Here is a 20,018-nt window from a genome sequence, read left to right on the forward strand (position 1 = left end):
GGAAGGGCCGGATCCGGCCATAGGGGCTCCGGATCCGCCGCCTCCTCTCCACCTCGCCGCCGTAGCCGCCATGGACCACGCCGGTAGGGAGCTTCGTCGTCTTCGTCCTTCGCGCCGAGGAGGGAGACGCTACGAAGAGAAGAAGGCCTCGCCGCCGCCTTCCCTGCCCGCTGCCGGCTTCGCCGCCGGCGGGCTCCAGCGGCGGCGAGGTGGGGGGAGGGAGGGAGAGAAGGCGCAGGCGGCTAGGGTTTTTCGCCCCCGAGCCGCCCGACGCGAGAGCGACGCGGGGGGAGGCCTAAAAAAACACATGAATTGAAGCAGCAACATTTGTCTAACCCTACATAAATGTAAAAGACAGGAAAGATGAAGATGAGCTCTTTGATAGCATCACATGGAACAAACAAAGCAAAATGAAAGTTTATTTTCATGTAAAATTGAGTCATAGGAATGCAACCATATGAATAAATTTTCCATCATCTCCTATGAATCAACGGTTGCATCTAAGGGTACAAGTGGGTCGACCCGTGAACCCACTTATAGCACAAATAACTGTGTAACCTATTATAAGTAGGTTTACGGACCGACTCACTTATACACCCTTAGTTGCATTTGAAAAACTCCTTTAAAAAATTGAATCCTTTGAAAATTTCTGTGGCAATCCCCAACTTTAAGGTGACCTTCAATATACGAGAATCCAAGCATTTTCGGCCAATCAAGGTTGTGTTTAGTTCCTGAAATTGGAGAGAAGTTTGGGGAAAGTTGGTAGTTTGGAAAAGAAGTTGAGAGTTTATGTGAGTAGAAAAGTTTTGTATGTGATGTGATGTGATGGAAAGTTGGGAGTTTGGGGGAAAGTTTGGTGTAAACTAAACAGGGGCCCAAGTGGTTAGGAGGGGTGTACTGAACTGAGAACTGTCCCACCATCATTGTCGCCAGAATGAAACCACACTGCTGTACCCATACTGATGCTGGTCAAAAGAGGAGCTCAAGTGCTGAGCTGCTGAAGAGCATGCTGCACACGCACGCACGGCACTGGAATGTTGGATCATCGCCCAATAATCATCAAAAGCGACGGCATGGACGGGAACGATTCGGTATGGGAGCCACGACTGCACAACCAGCACAAAAACAAAAACAGAAAAAGTGACCCAATTTCTTCCACTAAGTACTCAACTCTTCTTCAACGTGTCATTGCTCACGCATTTCTCAGCACTTGCACAAACCAGTATTAACCTAAGCTGCCCACATTTGCATTAAATTGAATGTATAACCACCCCCAGCTTCAGAACTGACAGTTCTTAAGGGAAAAAAAAACAGTTTCTTGTCTGTTCTTCAGTAATCATCCTTTTGTCATTCAGAATTTCCCCATTTTTCTTGTTAGAAAACATGAGCCATCCTAGCTATCTACTAGAAGATTTGCTCTAACAACTCCAGAAAAACAATGTTGTGACTTTGTTAGTCTCTTCAAGGGACAAGGGTTTATGGGTGGGTGAACAGGTGAGCAGCCAGGTTGATCTCCACTTCTTTAATACCCTCTACTCCTTCCTCCCCCCTGAATCTCTCTGATTCTTTCTTGCTGACAAACACAATCCATCAAAGAAAAAACAAACATTTCATCAGAGAGAGAGAATCTACTAGCCTACTACTATACAAAGTTGGGGGGAAAGGGAGAGATTTTTGTTCATAGTTTGGGAACAAAGTTTAGTTCTTTTCTTGGGGGAGTCTCCAGGCGAATGTTGCAGCGGCCAAGGTAGGAATGAAGAGGAGGATGAGAGGAGGAGGAGGTGCAGCCATGGCCGTGGCCACTGGAGCTGTGATGCTGTTCTTGGCAGCTACTCTCTCTGGGGTTAGTGCCAACACAGACTCAGATGATGGTAAGTGATCCTTACTTGTTGTAAGTTGTAGCTAATGTATGTATGTTATATCTTGATTGGTGTGTTTTTTTGCTTGAGAAAATTTATCAAGAAACAGTGCAATGTTCTTGGTGGTTTGGTTTGTTTTGATTGTTTGATTGGCAAGAGGCTGGGAAATGGTTCTTGATTCTTCAGTTTGTTTTTGGTCAGTTCACTGCAGTGCTGCTCTAGGTGTACACATTTTTTTTTCAGATTTCTTGCTGTTTGGGGGGGGGGGGGGGTGATAAAATGCCAGAGATTTGAACAAATTCAATTTTAGAATAAGTATAACACAAAGAACTGTGTGCAAATGAAAATTTGACAAGAAGCTGAAGATCATACAAGATACAGCCCCCCTTGAAATTTGATCGAAAGACTTACTACCATTAGTAAAGTTCAAAAGTTCCAGCGTCCATCCCTATGACAAACTGTCACACACAAATAAAATCAATCAGAGGAAGTATCAACCATCAAAGGCTTTGATTTGATGAACTGAACATAAGACAAATAAATTCGGGCAGAGGTTGGAAGCTAAGGGTGTGTTTAGTTCACGTCAAAAATGGAAGTTTGATTGAAATTGGAACGATGTGATGGAAATGTTGGAAGTTTATGTATGTAGAAAAGTTTTGATGTGATGGAAAAGTTGGAAGTTTGAAGAAAAAATTGGAAACTAAACCAGGCCTAAAAGCTACTCGCTCCGTTTCAAAATGTTTAACACCGTTGACTTTTTAGTACGTGTTTGACCATTCGTCTTATTAAAAAAATTAAGTAACTATTTATTCTTCTCATATTATTTGATTCATTGTTAAATATACTTTCATGTACACATATAGTTTTACATATTTTACAAAATTTTTTGAATAAGACAAACGGTCAAACATGTGCTAAAGAGTCAACGGTGTCAAACATTTTGAAACGGAGGGAGTATTAAATAGGGCTAGTATGAGAAAACTGTGTTTAAATAGGGACTACAGTGAAAATAAACCAGCACGCGTAGGCTCTGTAGCGATCAGAAACAGGGGCTTATCTGCATAATATTTTATCCATAGGGACCTATTTGCAAATTTCCTTCACTTCCATCTCCGGCGTCGCCGCGGCCGCGCCGCCGTCGGCCGAGCCTAACCTCGCCGTCGCCATCCACGCACCTTGCGCTCGCCTTTCCACCTAGTCAGCAAGTAGCTCCACGCCTCCACCCACCCACCACATGGGCACCGCCGCCGAATCCCGCACCACCGGCATCGTCGAACCCCACCTCCGTCAAGATCTCCGGTCAGCTCCTCCCCCAATCAAGTGGGATGCAGAGCAGCAGATGCATTGCATTTTTTATACATAATCTTGAGCTCCAACCATAGCATTTTAGCTATCCAAATTCCTCTTGGAACTGGAGATTTCGTGGGGAAAGTTTTCTAACACCAAAGTAGGAACAAACTATTGTTATGGTCAATTACCTGCAATTTTTGTTTCATCCAACATTGCTGATAATCCAAATCCTTTTTGTTTTTCATCTATACAGTGAATGCTCTCAATGTCTTGTACACAAGCATGAATTCTCCATCCCAGCTGACGAATTGGGTGTCACAAAATGGAGACCCCTGTGGACAGTCCTGGCTTGGGATCACTTGCTCGGGTTCCAGGGTGACAGCAATGTGAGTTTGAGCCTCTAAAAGGGGTCCTTTGTGGGTGACAAACTACTTAAACTTATTATCTGACATTGTTCCTGAATCCTCTGCAGAAAATTATCCGGCATGGGGATCAACGGGACTTTGGGCTACAACATGAATCTACTGACTTCACTAGTTGAACTGTTAGTGTGATCTCTTGGACAATATAGTCTCAATTCCTTGATAGTTACACAGTCTACATTTTGAGAGTGGTTTTGATCTATTTTTAGCTTTCTGCAGTGATACGAGCAAGAATAATCTTGGAGGCAGTGACATTCCTTATAACCTTCCTCCAAATCTTGAGAGATTGTGAGTTTCATGTCCACGCAACTCAAGTTCCTGCTGTTTTCATGTAAAATTATATTAAGTTCTCACAAAGAATTTTATGTGCAGAAACCTTGCAGAAAACAACTTCACCGGAAGCATACCATACTCTATATCGCAAATGATTGCACTTAGAATTTTGTAAGTTGGAGTTATTGTGCTCATTTCCTCAGTTTTTTTTTTGGGTAGACTCTGACAAAATTTTGTAACTATACTTTTCTGTTGTATGCAGAAATCTTGGACATAATCATCTTGCAACCACCAATGATATGTTCAACCAGCTAACTAACCTAACAACATTGTGAGTGGTTTTCCTGTATTTTTGACTGCCCATACTTGCCTCGTTACCATATGGTTTGTTGTCTTATGTTCAGTAATCTGGCAAGCTAGTGGAAAAACTAAACCAGCTGTCCATTTCTCTCAGGGACCTTTCATACAATACACTTTCGGGTAATATTCCACAAAGCTTCAATTCCTTGACAAATTTGAGAAAACTGTGAGTACGGATGTGTTAATAGATTTTTCAGTTTTTCCGTTGACAAGAACAAAATTAATTTCATAATTTGTTTATAAAGGCAATATTTGCTCCTGTCAGTAATCTGCAGAACAACGGATTCAATGGCACAATAGATGTCCTTGCTGATCTTCCGCTTACTGACTTGTGAGTTGGCATGCATCTGCTAACCAACCTATTCTGATTTATAGTCGAATTCTAATAACACATTTGATTCTACTTCAGAAATGTTGCAAATAACCAATTCACCGGATGGATACCTGATAAGCTAAAGAAAATAAAGAATCTCCAGTAAGTACTTCTGTTACCAATATACTCACGATCTTGCAATTATAGACTTATTGGATGGATACCAACAATATTCTCCTCCTTTTGTAGGACAAATGGAAACTCGTTTGGAAGTGGTCCTTCACCACCACCTCCACCATATCAATCTCCACCTTATAAATCTCCTCCATACAAATCTCCACAATCTCGACAACCTGCTCCTCCAACTACTACTGTTAACAATAATCCGTCTGATGATGGTCGCAAACACTCTAAACTAAGTGGTGGTGCCATAGCCGGAATTGTAGTATGTTTGGTAGTTGTGGGTGCAATAGTTGCCTTCTTTGTGATCAAGAAGAAATATTGGTCATTGCCACGAGGAGGAGATCCTGAACAGAAGGAACCTCTCAGCCCTATTGTTTCAGGATTTAAAGACAGTCTTAAACGTAAGTTTCATGCTAATTGTCAGCTTTGGAATGATTTGCAAACAGTTGTGCAGCACTGCATTTATTTTTTCTATGCTTATCATTTCTCTTTTGCATAGAGGTAAGTAATATGCTGTATTCCCATATCAAAACTACTCTTTTCAGAGATGAAGTCAATCAAGATCATCTCAACAATTGGCAAGGAAGAATTACAGAAAACTGTTTCAATGAATTTAAAACCTCCAACAAGAATTGACTTGCACAAGTCCATTGATGAAAATGATGTCACCAGCAAGTCTTTCACAAGGAAAATAAGTTTTAGTTCCATCAGAACACCTGCATACACTGTGGCAGACCTACAGGTGGCAACAGGCAGCTTCTGTGCTGACAATTTAATTGGAGAGGGGTTATTCGGTCGTGTTTACAAGGCGAAATTCAATGACCACAAGGTGCTTCCACAATTACCTCTTATCCTTACTTTTGAATCTTTTCCTTGCACCAAAAAACCACTGTATTGTTTTTTTACTACCATAGAATCTGCAATTAAGTGGATGTGCTAAACTTGACATGCTAAATCTATATTGTCCTAGACAATAGGCTAAGATGATATGCATCAGTTGATCTATACCTGCTTGGAAATTTTTAGCTGTGGTAGCACGAAAGTGTTCCGTTTACATGATTATCTATGTCTACACACAATTTATGCTTGCATTACTACTGCCAGTCTTTCTTTCCTTCAATAAATAGAGAAAAAAAAATCATTCTATCATATACAAGTACTCAATATTCTTAGTATATGGAATCATGACAAGTATTTACTGTCATCACAGGAGCATTGATTATATGTAATATAAGATGTGGCACTCTCATTTTCTTTACAAGTACCAACCTTTCCAAAAAAAAAAGGACTTATTTTTTCTGTTTGTTAAGATTATATAAAATTCAAGAAACAATTCACACCTTTGGTACTTTCAAATCATCATCCTGGCTACTGCATATTTCAGTCATCACCATTTCTTGTTACTTTCAGGTCCTGGCTGTGAAGAAAATCAATTTCTCTGCATTCCCGGGCCATCCTTCAGATTTGTTCATTGAGTTAGTTGCAAATATTTCAAGGTTAAATCATCCAAGCCTTTCTGAGTTAGTTGGCTACTGTTCAGAGCATGGGCAGTGCTTACTGGCATATGAGTTCTACCGAAATGGTTCTCTTAAAGACTTGCTTCATCTAGTGGATGATCAAAGCCAACCGTTGTCTTGGAATAGCCGTGTGAAGATTGCCCTTGGATCTGCGAGGGCATTAGAGTAAGTGAAACTGTGAAAGAAACGTGCAATTCTTCCCTCCTGTTTTAGAGCTGAAAATTCATGTCAATCATGTGAAACTTTCAGATATCTACATGAAACTTGTTCACCTTCCGTGATACACAAGAATTTCAAGTCATCCAATATTTTTCTGGATAACGAGCTAAATCCCCATCTTTCAGATTCTGGGTTTGCTGACCTTATTCCTAACCGGGAATCTCAGGTAACATATTAGGCATATATCCTCCAACTGTCTTACCGCTGTTTTACATGAATTTAAATCATGATTGATTGCCCGCAGAAATGCTTTACACTTTTTTTTGTTCATTGAAGTATCTAAAGCTCACTTTAGCATAATACTTCATGTGGTATATTGAGAAGATCAAAAAATGATTATTGAATAACATGATAAAATTTCAGGATCGACATACTCTGTACTAGTCCATGGTTACCTAGTATGTTATGACTGTATTTTGCAAATTTTGTTACTGAAAATGCTTATAAAAAAATTGGGGTCCCAAAATTTCTATCCAAACATACTTACATAACGACAATTTCAGGTGTCAGATGAGGACTCAGGATACAGGGCCCCTGAGGTGACCATGTCTGGCCAGTACTCCGTGAAGAGTGACGTGTACAGCTTCGGTGTTGTCATGCTAGAGCTCCTGACTGGCCGGAAACCTTTTGACAGGTGAACACACAGACACTGCACCATCACCATTTCTCCTCAATTTTTCTCAAGTTCTCAAACCTTGCACTGTTGCACAATCCTCTGAACTGAACTGAACTGAACTGTATTGCCCCTTGCTGTCTGAACATTTGCAGATCCCGGCCACGGTCGGAGCAGTCACTGGTCGGGTGGGCAACTCCCCAGCTGCACGACATCGACGCTTTGGACCAGATGGTCGACCCTGCACTCCAGGGGCTGTACCCTTCGAAATCGCTCTCCCGCTTCGCTGACGCGATCGCGCTCTGCGTTCAGGTCAGACCACCATGATCAGTGATCAGCCGATCACCTCCACATCAGCTTCTCCTTTGCTCCCCAAATGCTCCAGTTTTCTTTTTTTTCCATCTTTTGCACACTTCTGATCCTGCTTGCTCCTCAACCTTTTGTCGACAGTCCGAACCGGAGTTCAGGCCGCCGATGTCGGAGGTCGTCCAGTTGCTGGTCCGCCTTGTGCAGAGAGCCAACATGACGAGGATGTGCGGCGCCGACGGTCACTCATGGCGGCGCGACGGCGAATCCCGGGACCAAGAACCATGGTAAAGGGGAAGAAGATAAAATGCTGTATATAGGCGCGAGAGTGATGTGCTGTTCAAAGATGTTTCTTTGCTAGGTGAGTAGTTTAAAAAAAAAAGTTTGAAGTTTGATGATTTGGGCGTGAGCTTAGCAGCGCCCTGTGGCCTGTCACCTGTATGTGCACCAGTGCCAAACCAAGAAACGGATGCTGATTGTTCATGTGCTCGTCACACCTCATTGTCGACGAGCACAACAAATCTTTTCACTCGAGAAAAAAATAATACTCACTCCGTTCTCGAATGCTTGTTGGTTTGTGATAAGTGTAGGATATTGGTTAAGTACATTCAATTTTACAAATCTAATGGCGCAAATTTGATGCTAAAAAGTTACTCCCTTGGTTTTTAAATGTACTCTATAAAGCTATTGACTTTTCGGTACGACGTTTGACTATTCACCTTACCTAGAAATATAGTGTAAATATAAAAAAAGGTTGTACTTAAAATACCTTTAGTAAAATAAGTCACAATGAAATAACTGATGCTTATATATTTTTTAATAAAAATAAAAAATCAAATGGTATGTTTAAAAGTCAACAACATAATAATAGGACACGGCGTGGAATGTACCGATGTTGAGGTCATAGTTCTAGATGAATATGTCCATCCGGGTGATATGGGAGGTGTGCTTTGACACGATAATCTAGCCCGTGCACTTTTTTTAGGTGCAACTATGATGACGCTCGGTGTCATCTTTCTTAATGTCTTAGGATGGTGTACTATCAATCGATGTTGTCATCTTAGGGTATGCATAGCTGTGGCTAGGGTGCAAGCGAGGATGGTAGGTTCAAAAGGACAACGATGGAGGAGGCGCAACAAACATAGAGGAGGTGGGTTGGCCACGAGCGATAGAGGCCCACATGTGGATGATTCGGAGTATGGGAAGCCAGTGCTGGCAACATAGACAGGCAGTAGGGTTTGGAAGGGCCTTATGCTAAGGCTAGCGATTGATGAATATACCACAGATGGTGCAATATCCGATGGAGAAGAGGAGATGGCACAAATATGGAGTCGTAGGGCCTGGGATGCTGTCAATTTAGGAATGCTCTCTTCACTACCACGGGTGGGAGGGTGAGGCTGCAAAGGTGTCCTCACTGCTCAATGTGTGCAGGAGGGCGAGGCGGGCAACGAGGTCCTGGCCGAGCACCCCTCTCTATCTCTTTTTTCCTCTTCACGTGACTGACATGTGGGCCCCACTCAGCCTCATAGGACAAAACCACCGTGGAAATTGCTTGGAGGTCTAAATTAACCAGTATTAATAATTGAGGGACGTTGTATACTGGGTTTTACTGTTGAGATACACGAACCAAATTCGACCCATAGTCGAGGGACCTAATATTTTTTAGTCTTTGAAGATGCTTATAGGGGTAGGGTTTGCGTGCGTACGTTCACAGGGGTGAGTGTGCGTGCGTTGTGAATGTATGCGTTGTACCGGTGTAATTCTTAAAAAAAGAGTAAAATAACCGAATGCGAACGTGTAAAGTGGGGGTGTGTGGGCTTAGGGCCGTGCGCGAGCGGAGGAAGTATTCGCTGCGATGCGATGCGACCGCAGCTTCGCCTTCGCGGATTACCAAATCCTATTTCCCGTCCACTCGGCGTCGGCTCCTCGTGAGTTCTTTCGCCGGCCGCCGCCGCCGCCCGCGCCGATCCCCATCCATCCCGCAAGCGCGCGCGCGAGCAGGGGCCGCACATCGCGTTCGTTCCGCTGCTTCCGCCGCATCCTGGTGAGCATCCATCCGCTACGCACATCCTCTTCCTCATCTCTCTCTCTCTAACCACCGCGTTAACTCTTAGGTTTCCTGCAAATTTTTTCTCCTAATCTTGCCTTAAACTTAATACTGAAAGCAGCTTTTCTCTCAACGAACCCCCATGCTCCATGTTAGATCCGCCCTTGGGGTAGTTAGTTCACTAGTTGAGCTCACCTGATGCTTGCGCATGGGTAGGGCGCTGCAATTTCGGTTCAGAATTCTCCGCCTCACATATGCTTGACGATGCTGCGTGCTAAGGAGACATTCAGGAAGATGTACTCGGTTGCCAAGAACTACTGCGGAGGAGGGTTAGCTGCGTCGGATGCGCTATCAGGTGGTAGTACTGTCCCTAACACCTAGTAATGTTTGTTGTCCAGAGCAGGAACAGTGCTAACTCATTCATTTCTTTGCGTTTCAACAGTATCTGCTCTTGGGCGTTCTCTGAAACCCTCGCGGAAAGCATCGAGGCATGTTGTTCCGTGCAGGGCGCGCTCGTTTACGCAGTGTTCCCTAGGGGGTGGTTCTGCGGACCAGGAGATTGTGATTGCACTGGGCAGCAATGTGGGGGATAGAATCAGTACGTTTGACAGGGCATTGCGTATGATGAAGAACTCGGGTGTAAATATCACCAGGCATGCCTGCTTGTATGAGACTTCCCCGGCTTATGTGACTGATCAGCCGCGGTTCCTGAACTCTGCTGTTAGGGGCACAACCAAGCTGGAACCTCATGAATTGCTCAAGAAGCTAAAGGAAATTGAGAAGGATATAGGGCGCACTGACGGGATAAGGTATGGTCCCAGACCGATCGATCTGGACATTCTTCTATATGGCAAATCACATATTAGTACTGAGAATCTAACTGTGCCACATGAACGCATCCATGAGAGGCCGTTCGTTTTAGCACCTCTTGTTGACCTTCTAGGCTCATCCACTGATGATAACGTGGAAAAAAGTTGGCATTCTCTTGCAAAGTGCACTGGTGGGTTCTTTGAATCATGGGATAAACTTGGAGGTGAATCTATAATTGGAACAGAAGGAATTAAAAGGGTATTGCCAGTCGGAAATCGTCTGTTGGATTGGTCTGAGAGGACTCTTGTCATGGGGGTGCTTAATTTGACACCAGACAGCTTCAGTGATGGTGGTAAGTTTCAGGAAGTGGAAGCTGCCATTGCTCAGACCAAGTTATTAATATCAGAAGGTGCAGACATCATTGATATTGGTGCTCAATCCACTAGGCCCCTTGCAAGAAGATTATCTGCAGACGAAGAGCTTGAGAGGTTGGTTCCTGTTCTAGATGCGATCACAGGAATTCCTGAGATGGAAGGCAAGCTGCTCTCAGTGGATACATTCTATGCAGAAGTCGCTGCTGAAGCTGTGAAAAGAGGAGTACACATTGTTAATGATGTATCTGGTGGACAGATTGACCCAAGAATTCTTGAAGTTGTAGCTGAACTTGGAGTTCCATATGTGACTATGCATATGAGAGGAGATCCATCTACTATGCAAAGTGAACAGAATCTACTATACGGTGATGTTTGTAAAGAAGTTGCTTCTGAGCTATATAAAAGGGTGAGACAAGCAGAGTTGTCTGGGATTCCTTTGTGGAGGATAGTTCTTGATCCTGGTATTGGATTCTCCAAGAATTCCAAACATAACCTTGAAGTTATCATGGGTTTGGAATCTATTAGAACAGAGATAGGTAAAATGAGTTTAGGTGCTTCACATGTGCCAATTTTACTTGGACCCTCAAGGAAAAGATTTTTAGGTGAAATATGCAATCGTGTCAATCCCACTGAGAGAGATGCTGCTACCATGGTCGTTGCTACTGCTGGGATATTGAATGGTGCTAATATAGTAAGGGTGCATAATGTTAAATATGGCGTGGATACTGCAAAGGTCTCTGATGCATTGAGCAAAGGCAGAAGATGATTATACCACCTTCGGAAAATAGATCATACTCCAGTTTTGTACTAGAAAATAATGATCAATAATAGTAACTCGGCCATAATGTTGGCTTCTCAGATAATACCATAGGGCGAGTATCATCATAGAAAGCATGTGCACACAACTGTTATGTGAGCTTGAGATGGAATTTTTCTTTTTGTCACATCATTTCAATAATCTTCTGAGGTAACGGTTATACAGATCTCTAGAGTTTTGACCTTTCAGGATTCACAAATTTTCTACAGGTCTGATTTGTTTGGAACTTTGGGCCATAACTTGAAGTTATTCTCCATGTATTTTAGATCTGCTTGCCTGCTATGGAACTTCTCCATGTATACAGATCCCTAAAGTTTTGACCTTTCAGGATTCAAATTTTCTACAGGTCTGATTTGTTGGGAACTTTGGATCATAACTTGAAGTTATTCCAGCTTGCCTGCTATGGAACTTCTCCCTGTAATTCCTTTTATATAAGACGGACCGTCAAACGTTAGACACAGAAATACACAAATGCACTTAAAATGGGACGGAGGGAATAGCTTTTTACACATGATGATGTTTATCATGCTAGGTTTATACGGTAGTCTTCTCTTCTTTTTATCTTCCAATGGAAATCGGTAGCTTCATTATAATCTTTTTTTTATTCTTCCTTCTGTCTGAAAGGGAATTTTGTATCTACAATTTATTTTACTAGAAAATCTCTCATAGAATATTTAGAAGCAGTTATAGTATCATATAATATAATTACATTATAGTACAATATAAGTTGGATTTAATTATGTTGTCACAAGCAAAAAGTTCTGTAGCGCAATGGTGAACGGCTGCATACAATACCAGGAACCACGACATTGAGAGTTCTGTTGCCTGTTCATCTATCGAAGCAACATCTGCTTTGGTATGGTTATGATCGCAAGGTACTCTTATCTTACTGTTTCTTTACACATACTGGTCTTCCCTATGGGCCGTTATAATGCTTTTTCTATCCTTCTGTGTTCTCTTTCTTTTATTATTTTCTTGTAGTTAGTAAATTTCTCACTAAGAATGATATTATTACAGAATGGAGTCCATTCTCTCTGCCCTGCTATTTGGTCAAAACATCGGAAATGGTTGATGATGTCAATGGTTTGCCTCAATCCAGTAGCTTGTGTAAGTATGGCTATTTTTTGTTGAATTCTGCATTATAGTGTTCGCATTATCTCATATCTCGTCACTGGTTAGAATGAGTTTACTAGTAATCACCCACCTACATGAATAACTCTAAAAGTACCCAAGATTTACTGACCTTTAAGTTCCTTTTGTTGCATTCTGTTGTGCAATTGAAGACCGTGCTTCTTTTTATGTTGATAGTTTGTGTTTGAAGTCTGTTTAGTCAGCTTCTGCTTCATGCTTTAGCATGCATTATCTTCCTGGCAATCTGCTAGATCTGTTTAATATAACCTCCCACCATTGTTGTTTGTATTTGAAACTGGAATATTGATACTATCTAACAGAGTAACATGGTTATTTGTTGCAGTCCTTCATGGACCTGCAGTTCCCCAATGGACAACTAACATATGTTACTGGCGACAGGATTACAGCAAGTGGTTTTCTTCCATTATTTGGTGGGTTGCTTCAAGCTCATGGGAAATACCCAGGAGAAACTAGAGTCAGCTTCTCTTGCAAGGTTAGCATGCTCCCTATTTATCTTTTTCTCATAAATTAGTTAATTGTGATATCTGAAAAATTGTGAGCTGCTCCCGCAAAGCTACCGTGCCCCTGCTTTTTCTTAGAAAAAAAATTCTAATGCAGTGTGGAGTAACGGTATGATTTAAGCAATGACTACTTTTAAACTTCACATCATTGTTAATCGGCTTCTGATCAGAAATATGTTATGTTTATTGATAGTATCACAACCTTTTGGTTGGAACACTCTGCACGCTCCGATGTTTCTCATTGTTTATGAGTTCATTTCATGAATTAGGAAGTGTGCACACTTGCTTTCACAAACATGGCTGTTTTCTGTTATTTGTGTTATTAGTTATTACTATGACAACTTCTATATGATCAGTGTACCTTTATCTTTTCTTTTTACTGCATAACCAGCACTGATCTGTTTTAGCTCTTCTCCTGTGTTCGTTCTATATTGGTAAAGTGGTCTTTCACCTGTGGTAACGTTTTTTTTTCCCTTAAAGAATAAGCAAGGCACCAAGTTCACTCCTATGTTTCAATGGCCTGATAAGTCTCTGTCATTTGGAGTTACTCAAGCCTTAGCATGGAAAAGAGCTGGTCTCATGGTGAGGCCCAGTGTGCAAGTCAGGTAGTTTACTTAGAACACTCAAGCAATTCCAATCACTTCTTTTTGTACCATAATTTAGCACTTTTGAGCCGTTGAACAGAAAACAAACGGTAATTACTTTGCATTTTCTTTACATTTTTAGCCTTGGTATCATGCTAAAGGCATGCATCTATTTCGGATGAAACTGTCAGAATGCAAGTGCCGGATGATTAAGCTGGTCATAACCGGAATGGTTGTTCCATGATATCGATTCAGGTTTCTGAGGACATTACTTGTTGCTAGTTATTGCATTTTTCTATCATAAAGACTACATTCGTTCAATTCCATAAAATTGCATGTAACAGCTTTTTGGGAACATGTTCGGTTGGTCATACTTTCCGCATTTCCTCTTGTTTGGTTCTACATTGTGTTTTATCTTATGTCACTTTGTTGACTGTAGTCAAAAGATTTCTTTTTTTTTTTTTTGTGTGTGTGTTATCGCAAACAAATGACCCAGAACTGGATGATGGTTCGTTGATGTATTCCTAATGCTGAGTCTTAACATTGCAAGTGGCCAAGTGCCGCATGAACCTTTTGCATTTTGCCAAAGGGGAGTGATATACCCCCCCCCCAAAAAAAAAAAAAAAACTTCCATGCTGAGTTAGATGGTTATCACATTCTTTTCTCTCCGTATTGGCATTCGCTCGGCTTCTCTTCATTAGAGCAGGTTCAATAGTATAGCCAACTACTAGCTCTAATTCATCTACAGCCAATCTAATAGGTCATTTATACAATAGTTACATATTACACTATTAATACCTGGTCCCACCTGTCATACACACACCGTGTCTTGGAGTCCGTGCTACAGCTGGCTACAAATCTTTTGCCTGCTACTATTCTCTCTCCCCATTTATCTCCTTAAAACATATTTGTAGCTGGTTTATAGCCTGCTATTGTACCTGCTCTAATGTGAGCAATTTATAGTGAAGTTTTTTTTTTTTTTTTGGTTCTGATGTGCAACAGCGGTCAAGGATGAACTGTCATAATTGCATTGTGATGTGGATCAGGCTTAAAGCAAGGAATGTCCCAACAAACTAATTTGACATTTGGAGCAGCTGAACTTGAAAGCCGAGCAGGGAAATTCAGATGGATTTTGCCATTTCGGCAACACGAGGAAGACAAATCCTTTTGACTGTTCTCTGAATGAACTGTCACAGTGGATAAGCCTTTCTGTACTCAGTCGTCTGTAAATGTAAAAGAGCTGCAACAATCTTCTGAAACATCATTGAACCTGTGTTAATTTGATTTAATGATGACCCAAACTCCTCTTCACCTTGTTTTGTACTCTCTTTGTCCTATAAAAAACTAAACTAGTACTAGATGGAACACATTCCAAACATACATATGTCCAGTTTCATTGTATTAGGATGTATCATGTTCAGTTTTATATTTGTTTTTTTAAGGATGGAGGGAGTACTTGTGTTATTAATTTCTGACCTGCCTGAGTTCAGGCCTTGTTTAGTTCCCCAATTTCTTTTTCTAAAAAGTCACATTGAATATTTGAACATATGCAAAGAGCATTAAATATAGATAAAAATAAAACTAATTGCACAGTTTGTATGGAAATTGTGAGACGAATCTTTTAAGTCTAATTAGTCCATGATTAGCCATAAGTACTATAGTAACCCACATGTACTAATGAAGGATTAATTAGGCTTAATAAATTCGTCTCGCGGTTTACAGGCGAGTTATGAAATTAGTTTTTTCATTCGTGTCCGAAAACCCTTCCGACATTCGGTCAAACGTCCGATATGACATCCAAAAATTTTCTTTCGTGAACTAAACACACCCTCAGGAAGAACTGAATTTACACACCATCAACTCTTCCCTTTGTATTCTCAAAAAAAAAAAAACAAAAAACTCTTCCCTTTGTCAAGAGCAGTTCTGTTTATCTTTTCAGTAACAAAAAAAAAAGAGAGAGGCGCAATCTCAGCCGTGCACAAATCCATCGACGGCGCAGAATCACCCGCCGCGATCCTCTCATCCCCTTCCTCTTCCTCCCGGACTCCCGGTCTACCCCGACGCCGCGGCGCGGCTGCTTCCTCTCATCGATTCCGCCTCAGATCGGGGAGGAATCGCGGCGAGATCGGCCGCTCCGAATCCGATCCGCGCACGTGGTCTCGCCGGCGGGGTCAGGTTGGTTCGCGGGAGCCGCCGCCGCCGCCGCCGACGACGACGATGGCCATGGAGACGCCGCCGCCGTTCCAGGAGTCCGCCCACTGCGACGTCTGCCGCTGCACCTTCACCACCTTCCGCCGCCGCGTACGAATCTTCCTCTCCCTTATCCCTCTCCCTCGCTCCGTGGGTGGATCGCCTATGGCGTGAGTCGGATCGTGGATCGCTACTTGGGTAGCAGTGGGGGAGAGTATCGTGTTCTCTGATTTGCTGACGGATTTTACGCTGTTGTTGCAGCATCACTGCCGCAACTGCGGGAGGACGCTCTGCCACGAGCACTCGTCGTACCATATGGTGAGAACTCAGTAAACTGAGGATGTTTTGGTGTGATTCCGTGGGAAATTTGTGCTTGATCTACTAGCAGTGCAAGTGCCTGGGGAGTTTGGGTTTGCGGTTTTGAATCATTTGCTTCAACTTCAATTGGTTGGTTGCAGGCTCTCCCACAGTACGGGATATACACGGACGTCAGAGTCTGCTATGATTGCTTCAACAAATCCTCCAGGTAGCCAGCCTATGATTTATTTTACTGCTAGAATCTAACTGTCTACTCACTTGTATTTGGGTTAGGTATAACTGAATAAGCAGCTTTCCTTGATCACCTCCGAGCGCACCCTGTATAATTTACTTATGTCCTGTATAATGTTGCAGTCGTGGTGGTGTTGGCAATGCCGGTTCACCTGGGAGTGTATCTAGTGCAGCTGACTCCTTTTCAGGGTTAAACTTGGGGGAAGATGATGCTTCATCACCTATGAAAAATTCAGCGTTTCACAGTGCACCTGCTGTTATTGAGTGCAAATGTGGAATGCCTTTGTGTATATGCGAGGCTCCGAAACCAGAACCTGTGCCTGTAAAGGTAGATGACAGTCCATTTTATTTTATCAACACCTAAGTTTTGTGTGCCTCCGCCTAACGAGCATATGCAGCAGAGTATCAGCACAACTTCCTCAAGTGCACAGTCGAATCCTAGGCCAAAAAAATCTTCTACCAATCAACAATCTGCTGAATCAAGTGTCAAGAAGGCTTCGGCCACTTCAAGCAGCAACTCAAGGTTCGTTAGAATTCACTTTCTTGTATTCTGAAGAGAAATGCTTGACTTATTATTGTGATATATATCTCTATTAAGTATTATCCTTTGTAGTACACTGTGCCAAAATACGCTCAGCTTTATTTGGCAAGATCTAGAAGCATGTTCTGGTCATTATCTCACTGCCACCTTTTCTGCACGCTTGTTTTGTAATCAAAACTTTGACATATCTGCATTAGGCATAGGTGTTCAAACTGATCCTCAGATCTCTTGGGTATAATCTTATTATTATTGTATTGCAGCTCATTCTTAAATCTTGGCCTGATGAGCAATGATACTAATGATAAGGGTCCTTCTGAATATGATGTTACTGGGGAGGTAAGTTTGTTTAAAAGAATACCTCAACAGCTCCTTTCTATTCTATTTTTCAGCATACAGTACAAGGTGGTATTTCTGGCCTGGCAAGTTTAAGTCTGTCTAACCCAGTTATTACTCCTTGTAGGGACTGAGGGAAGCAATTAAGAGTGGGGATATTAAAGCTGTCAAGAAACTTCTCAGCCAGGTAATGTTGTCCTCTCTTGTCTGATTTTGTCATCTTGATTCTTACCTCCAACATTGGGCAGGGAGTGGATTCTAATTACTGCGATAAGCAAGGATTTGCTTTGCTACATTTGGTATGTGCCCTTTTATTATGTCCCTTTTGGTTGACTTTTATTGTTGTATCATTTTCTTAAATACCTCCATAAATCTGTTCATACAAGATAACAAGAGTAACAGAATTTGCTGTGTAAAGACAAGCACATCCATGCATCAGGATAACATACAACAAGAATGCATTGTACTGTGCATTAGGATAACATACAACAGAATGCAATAGGTACTGAAAATAACCTATCTTCTGATCAATGAAATATCCAAGAAAGACTTCTTTAAAACAATCTATTTTTTTTATCGATTAGTTGCTTCCTTATGTGTAAATTTCCATACAATTGACAAACCTTCATCCCGGCATGAACACTTATCCCAGTTCATTTGTAAATTATCTAGTTGTAATACATATGATCACTGTCTAACATACATCCTTTTCTGGACAATTGCAGGCTGCACTATTTAACCAGACAGAGATTGCTCTTATTCTCATGGATAATGGAGCAAATATTCAGAGCAAAAATGGACAAGGTTGCTTCTTTTTACTACTTGAACCCATTCATATAAGCACAGAAGATCATTTAAATACATTATCTCCCATTTTCAGTCCCACCCTTGTTTTCTGCAATTTGCTTGAATTGCACGTTAGCTTCGATGACCTCAGGGGCCTTTTATGCTTTTACTGTATTTATGTTCCTCAAGGTCAGGCAGGCTTGGGTAGAATAGAAGCAGTACTATGTACCTGGGCTACCTGTTATGTTTAGCTGATGTAACAAGTGCCTTTTTGATAAGTTTATCTTGTTGTAGCAGATTTTTTGGATTATTAAACGCTAGACCGTTTTGGGTCAGGATTACGTTATACCAAATCCTAGCCTCGAGACAAATGCTCATTTCAGCTCATCTGTAGATATTTCTGCCAGCGCCTGGAGTTGTTAACAAATGCTAACAATCGTCATGAATTTCGTTGCGCAGGGGAAACTCCTTTGGATTGTGCTCCAGCCATGCTGCAATACAAGATGCGCCAGAGGATGGAAGAACTTGCGGCATCACAACGACCCTAGTGATATTTTTCTCCTCTTGTTCATGTGCCAAAGATGGTGCCCCCCCTTGCATGGCCCAGAATAAAACCATTTTTACCAACCGAGGGGCCTCTTTGCTGTGGGTATAGTAGTATTTCTGTTGGCACCATCGCCTACAAAATGTCAAAACAACACCAGCTCATAAACTGCATGTTTCGCCAGCTAAAAAAATAATTCATTGTGCTTAATCTTGCCATGTCATCGTGCATACATATGTTCATGTATATGTAATCATATGTCCTGGTTTATTATTAGCATTGGTCTGAAGAAAATCTGTATTTACTGTATTTTCTCGTTGAGGTGCCGAGCCGGTCAGCCGGCTGAAGGATAAAGTCAGCTGTTGGCTTGGGACAGCCTCGTCAATGCCGCGGTGGCACTGATCTTTTTTATTCCGGGCGCCTACGAAAAATATCTGGCGAGCTATTCGTCATGATCTTCTGTCTCTTAAGGTCAGTGACCAGCCCTAACATTCCATTAGGCGCGAGATATTTTTAAAAGAACGGACCACTTGCCGAGAGATCTTTTAGTGAAGAACGAGTCGATTGGCTTAGTACTTCTCTGAAGAAAATATTCCTTGTCACGAGGTATAACATCAAAGGCCGTTTTGGATTGGTGCTAAACTATGGTTGTGTTTAGCTACTTCTAAAGTTGGAAGTTTGGGTTGAAATTGGTACGATGCGACTGAAAAGTTGTGTGTGTATGACAGGTTGATATAATGGAAAAAATTGAAAGTTTGAATCCAAAGTTTAGATCTAAACAGTCTATGTCTTACTAGTAGTTTAAATAGTATCATCTATATTGTAACATATTCTAACCCAGATAATGTGACACAATATAGTGCTGCAAACTTTGATATGACCAATGACCTAGATGTATCCTATCTGTGTTTAGTTACTATATTTTGGAACGGAGCAAATAAATATGATTGTTTGGTTTGAAGCCAAAAGCACATGCTCAATTTAGCACAATACTAGAACATTCTTCATCCTAATACAAAATTTGGCTTCTAATTGACATAAATTAAAAACACTTGTTTACAATACTATCCTATCAAAACATTGTTCGTACCAAAATTTATCTAGTTTTTGACAATATCAAAATTTTGGTAGGATAGTAAGCCAAACAAGCATGTAAAAGTAGTTCTTGTGGGCTGTTAAAAACCAACAACCATTAGAAATGTATCAAAACAGTCCTTGTGGTTTATTTGCAGTACCACTTCGACTATTTAGTACACTAAAACACATCTGGCAATGTAGAAATGAAATAAACACTCGGACATTCGGTAATGCTCCTCAACAATCGGCGAAACGAAACGAGAGGGAAGACATAATAGTGTAGAGAAAATTGACACACGTAACAAAACTACCATTACTAGTCAACATTACCATCAAACAAATATATCACCGTCTTTCCC

At 41.6% G+C, this 20,018-nt stretch overlaps 3 protein-coding genes across 14 annotated transcripts; all 3 read left to right on the forward strand.

Annotated features, from left to right (window-relative positions):
• Positions 1 to 1,382: 1,382 nt before the first annotated feature.
• Positions 1,383 to 11,586, forward strand: LOC4343918 (folate synthesis bifunctional protein, mitochondrial). 9 transcript variants are annotated; one of them, XM_066312176.1, is made up of 17 exons: positions 1,383 to 1,494; positions 1,727 to 1,871; positions 3,403 to 3,535; positions 3,622 to 3,693; positions 3,791 to 3,859; positions 3,944 to 4,015; positions 4,107 to 4,175; positions 4,299 to 4,370; positions 4,470 to 4,535; positions 4,614 to 4,679; positions 4,767 to 5,101; positions 5,246 to 5,529; positions 6,111 to 6,382; positions 6,467 to 6,602; positions 6,940 to 7,070; positions 7,205 to 7,361; positions 7,500 to 7,919. In XM_066312176.1, exons 2-17 carry the CDS (start codon positions 1,754 to 1,756, stop codon positions 7,644 to 7,646), a joined length of 2,199 nt encoding a protein of 732 aa, XP_066168273.1. In that variant the 5' UTR covers positions 1,383 to 1,494; positions 1,727 to 1,753; the 3' UTR covers positions 7,647 to 7,919. The 9 variants fall into 9 exon arrangements, with proteins under 9 accessions (XP_066168273.1, XP_015646632.1, XP_025883063.1 ...); XM_015791146.3 differs by adding an exon at positions 9,852 to 11,586 and having other exon boundaries at positions 1,493 to 1,871; positions 7,500 to 7,636; XM_026027278.2 differs by lacking the exons at positions 1,383 to 1,494; positions 1,727 to 1,871; positions 3,403 to 3,535; ... (12 more) ...; positions 7,205 to 7,361; positions 7,500 to 7,919 and adding exons at positions 9,184 to 9,399; positions 9,619 to 9,760; positions 9,845 to 11,586.
• LOC136357214 (uncharacterized) lies at positions 11,444 to 15,107 on the forward strand. 3 transcript variants are annotated; one of them, XM_066312178.1, is made up of 5 exons: positions 11,444 to 12,278; positions 12,421 to 12,510; positions 12,878 to 13,027; positions 13,536 to 13,660; positions 14,686 to 15,107. In XM_066312178.1, the coding sequence occupies exons 2-5, from the start codon at positions 12,475 to 12,477 to the stop codon at positions 14,714 to 14,716; spliced, it is 342 nt and encodes a 113-aa protein (XP_066168275.1). In that variant the 5' UTR covers positions 11,444 to 12,278; positions 12,421 to 12,474; the 3' UTR covers positions 14,717 to 15,107. The 3 variants fall into 3 exon arrangements, 1 of the variants encoding a protein (XP_066168275.1); XR_010742405.1 differs by lacking the exon at positions 11,444 to 12,278 and adding an exon at positions 13,782 to 13,894 and having other exon boundaries at positions 12,373 to 12,510; positions 12,934 to 13,027; positions 14,642 to 15,107; XR_010742406.1 differs by lacking the exons at positions 11,444 to 12,278; positions 12,421 to 12,510; positions 12,878 to 13,027 and having other exon boundaries at positions 13,512 to 13,660; positions 14,642 to 14,950.
• Positions 15,108 to 15,688: 581 nt separating this feature from the next.
• LOC4343920 (vacuolar protein sorting-associated protein 27) lies at positions 15,689 to 18,792 on the forward strand. 2 transcript variants are annotated; one of them, XM_015791147.3, is made up of 10 exons: positions 15,689 to 15,940; positions 16,091 to 16,147; positions 16,288 to 16,355; positions 16,502 to 16,706; positions 16,777 to 16,901; positions 17,180 to 17,255; positions 17,380 to 17,439; positions 17,501 to 17,551; positions 17,978 to 18,056; positions 18,498 to 18,792. In XM_015791147.3, exons 1-10 carry the CDS (start codon positions 15,857 to 15,859, stop codon positions 18,584 to 18,586), a joined length of 894 nt encoding a protein of 297 aa, XP_015646633.1. In that variant the 5' UTR covers positions 15,689 to 15,856; the 3' UTR covers positions 18,587 to 18,792. The 2 variants fall into 2 exon arrangements, with proteins under 2 accessions (XP_015646633.1, XP_015646634.1); XM_015791148.3 differs by having other exon boundaries at positions 16,780 to 16,901.
• Positions 18,793 to 20,018: the final 1,226 nt, after the last annotated feature.

This window comes from Oryza sativa, chromosome 7 (assembly GCF_034140825.1).
Source record: "Oryza sativa Japonica Group chromosome 7, ASM3414082v1".
In the NCBI taxonomy this organism is placed as follows: domain Eukaryota; kingdom Viridiplantae; phylum Streptophyta; class Magnoliopsida; order Poales; family Poaceae; genus Oryza; species Oryza sativa.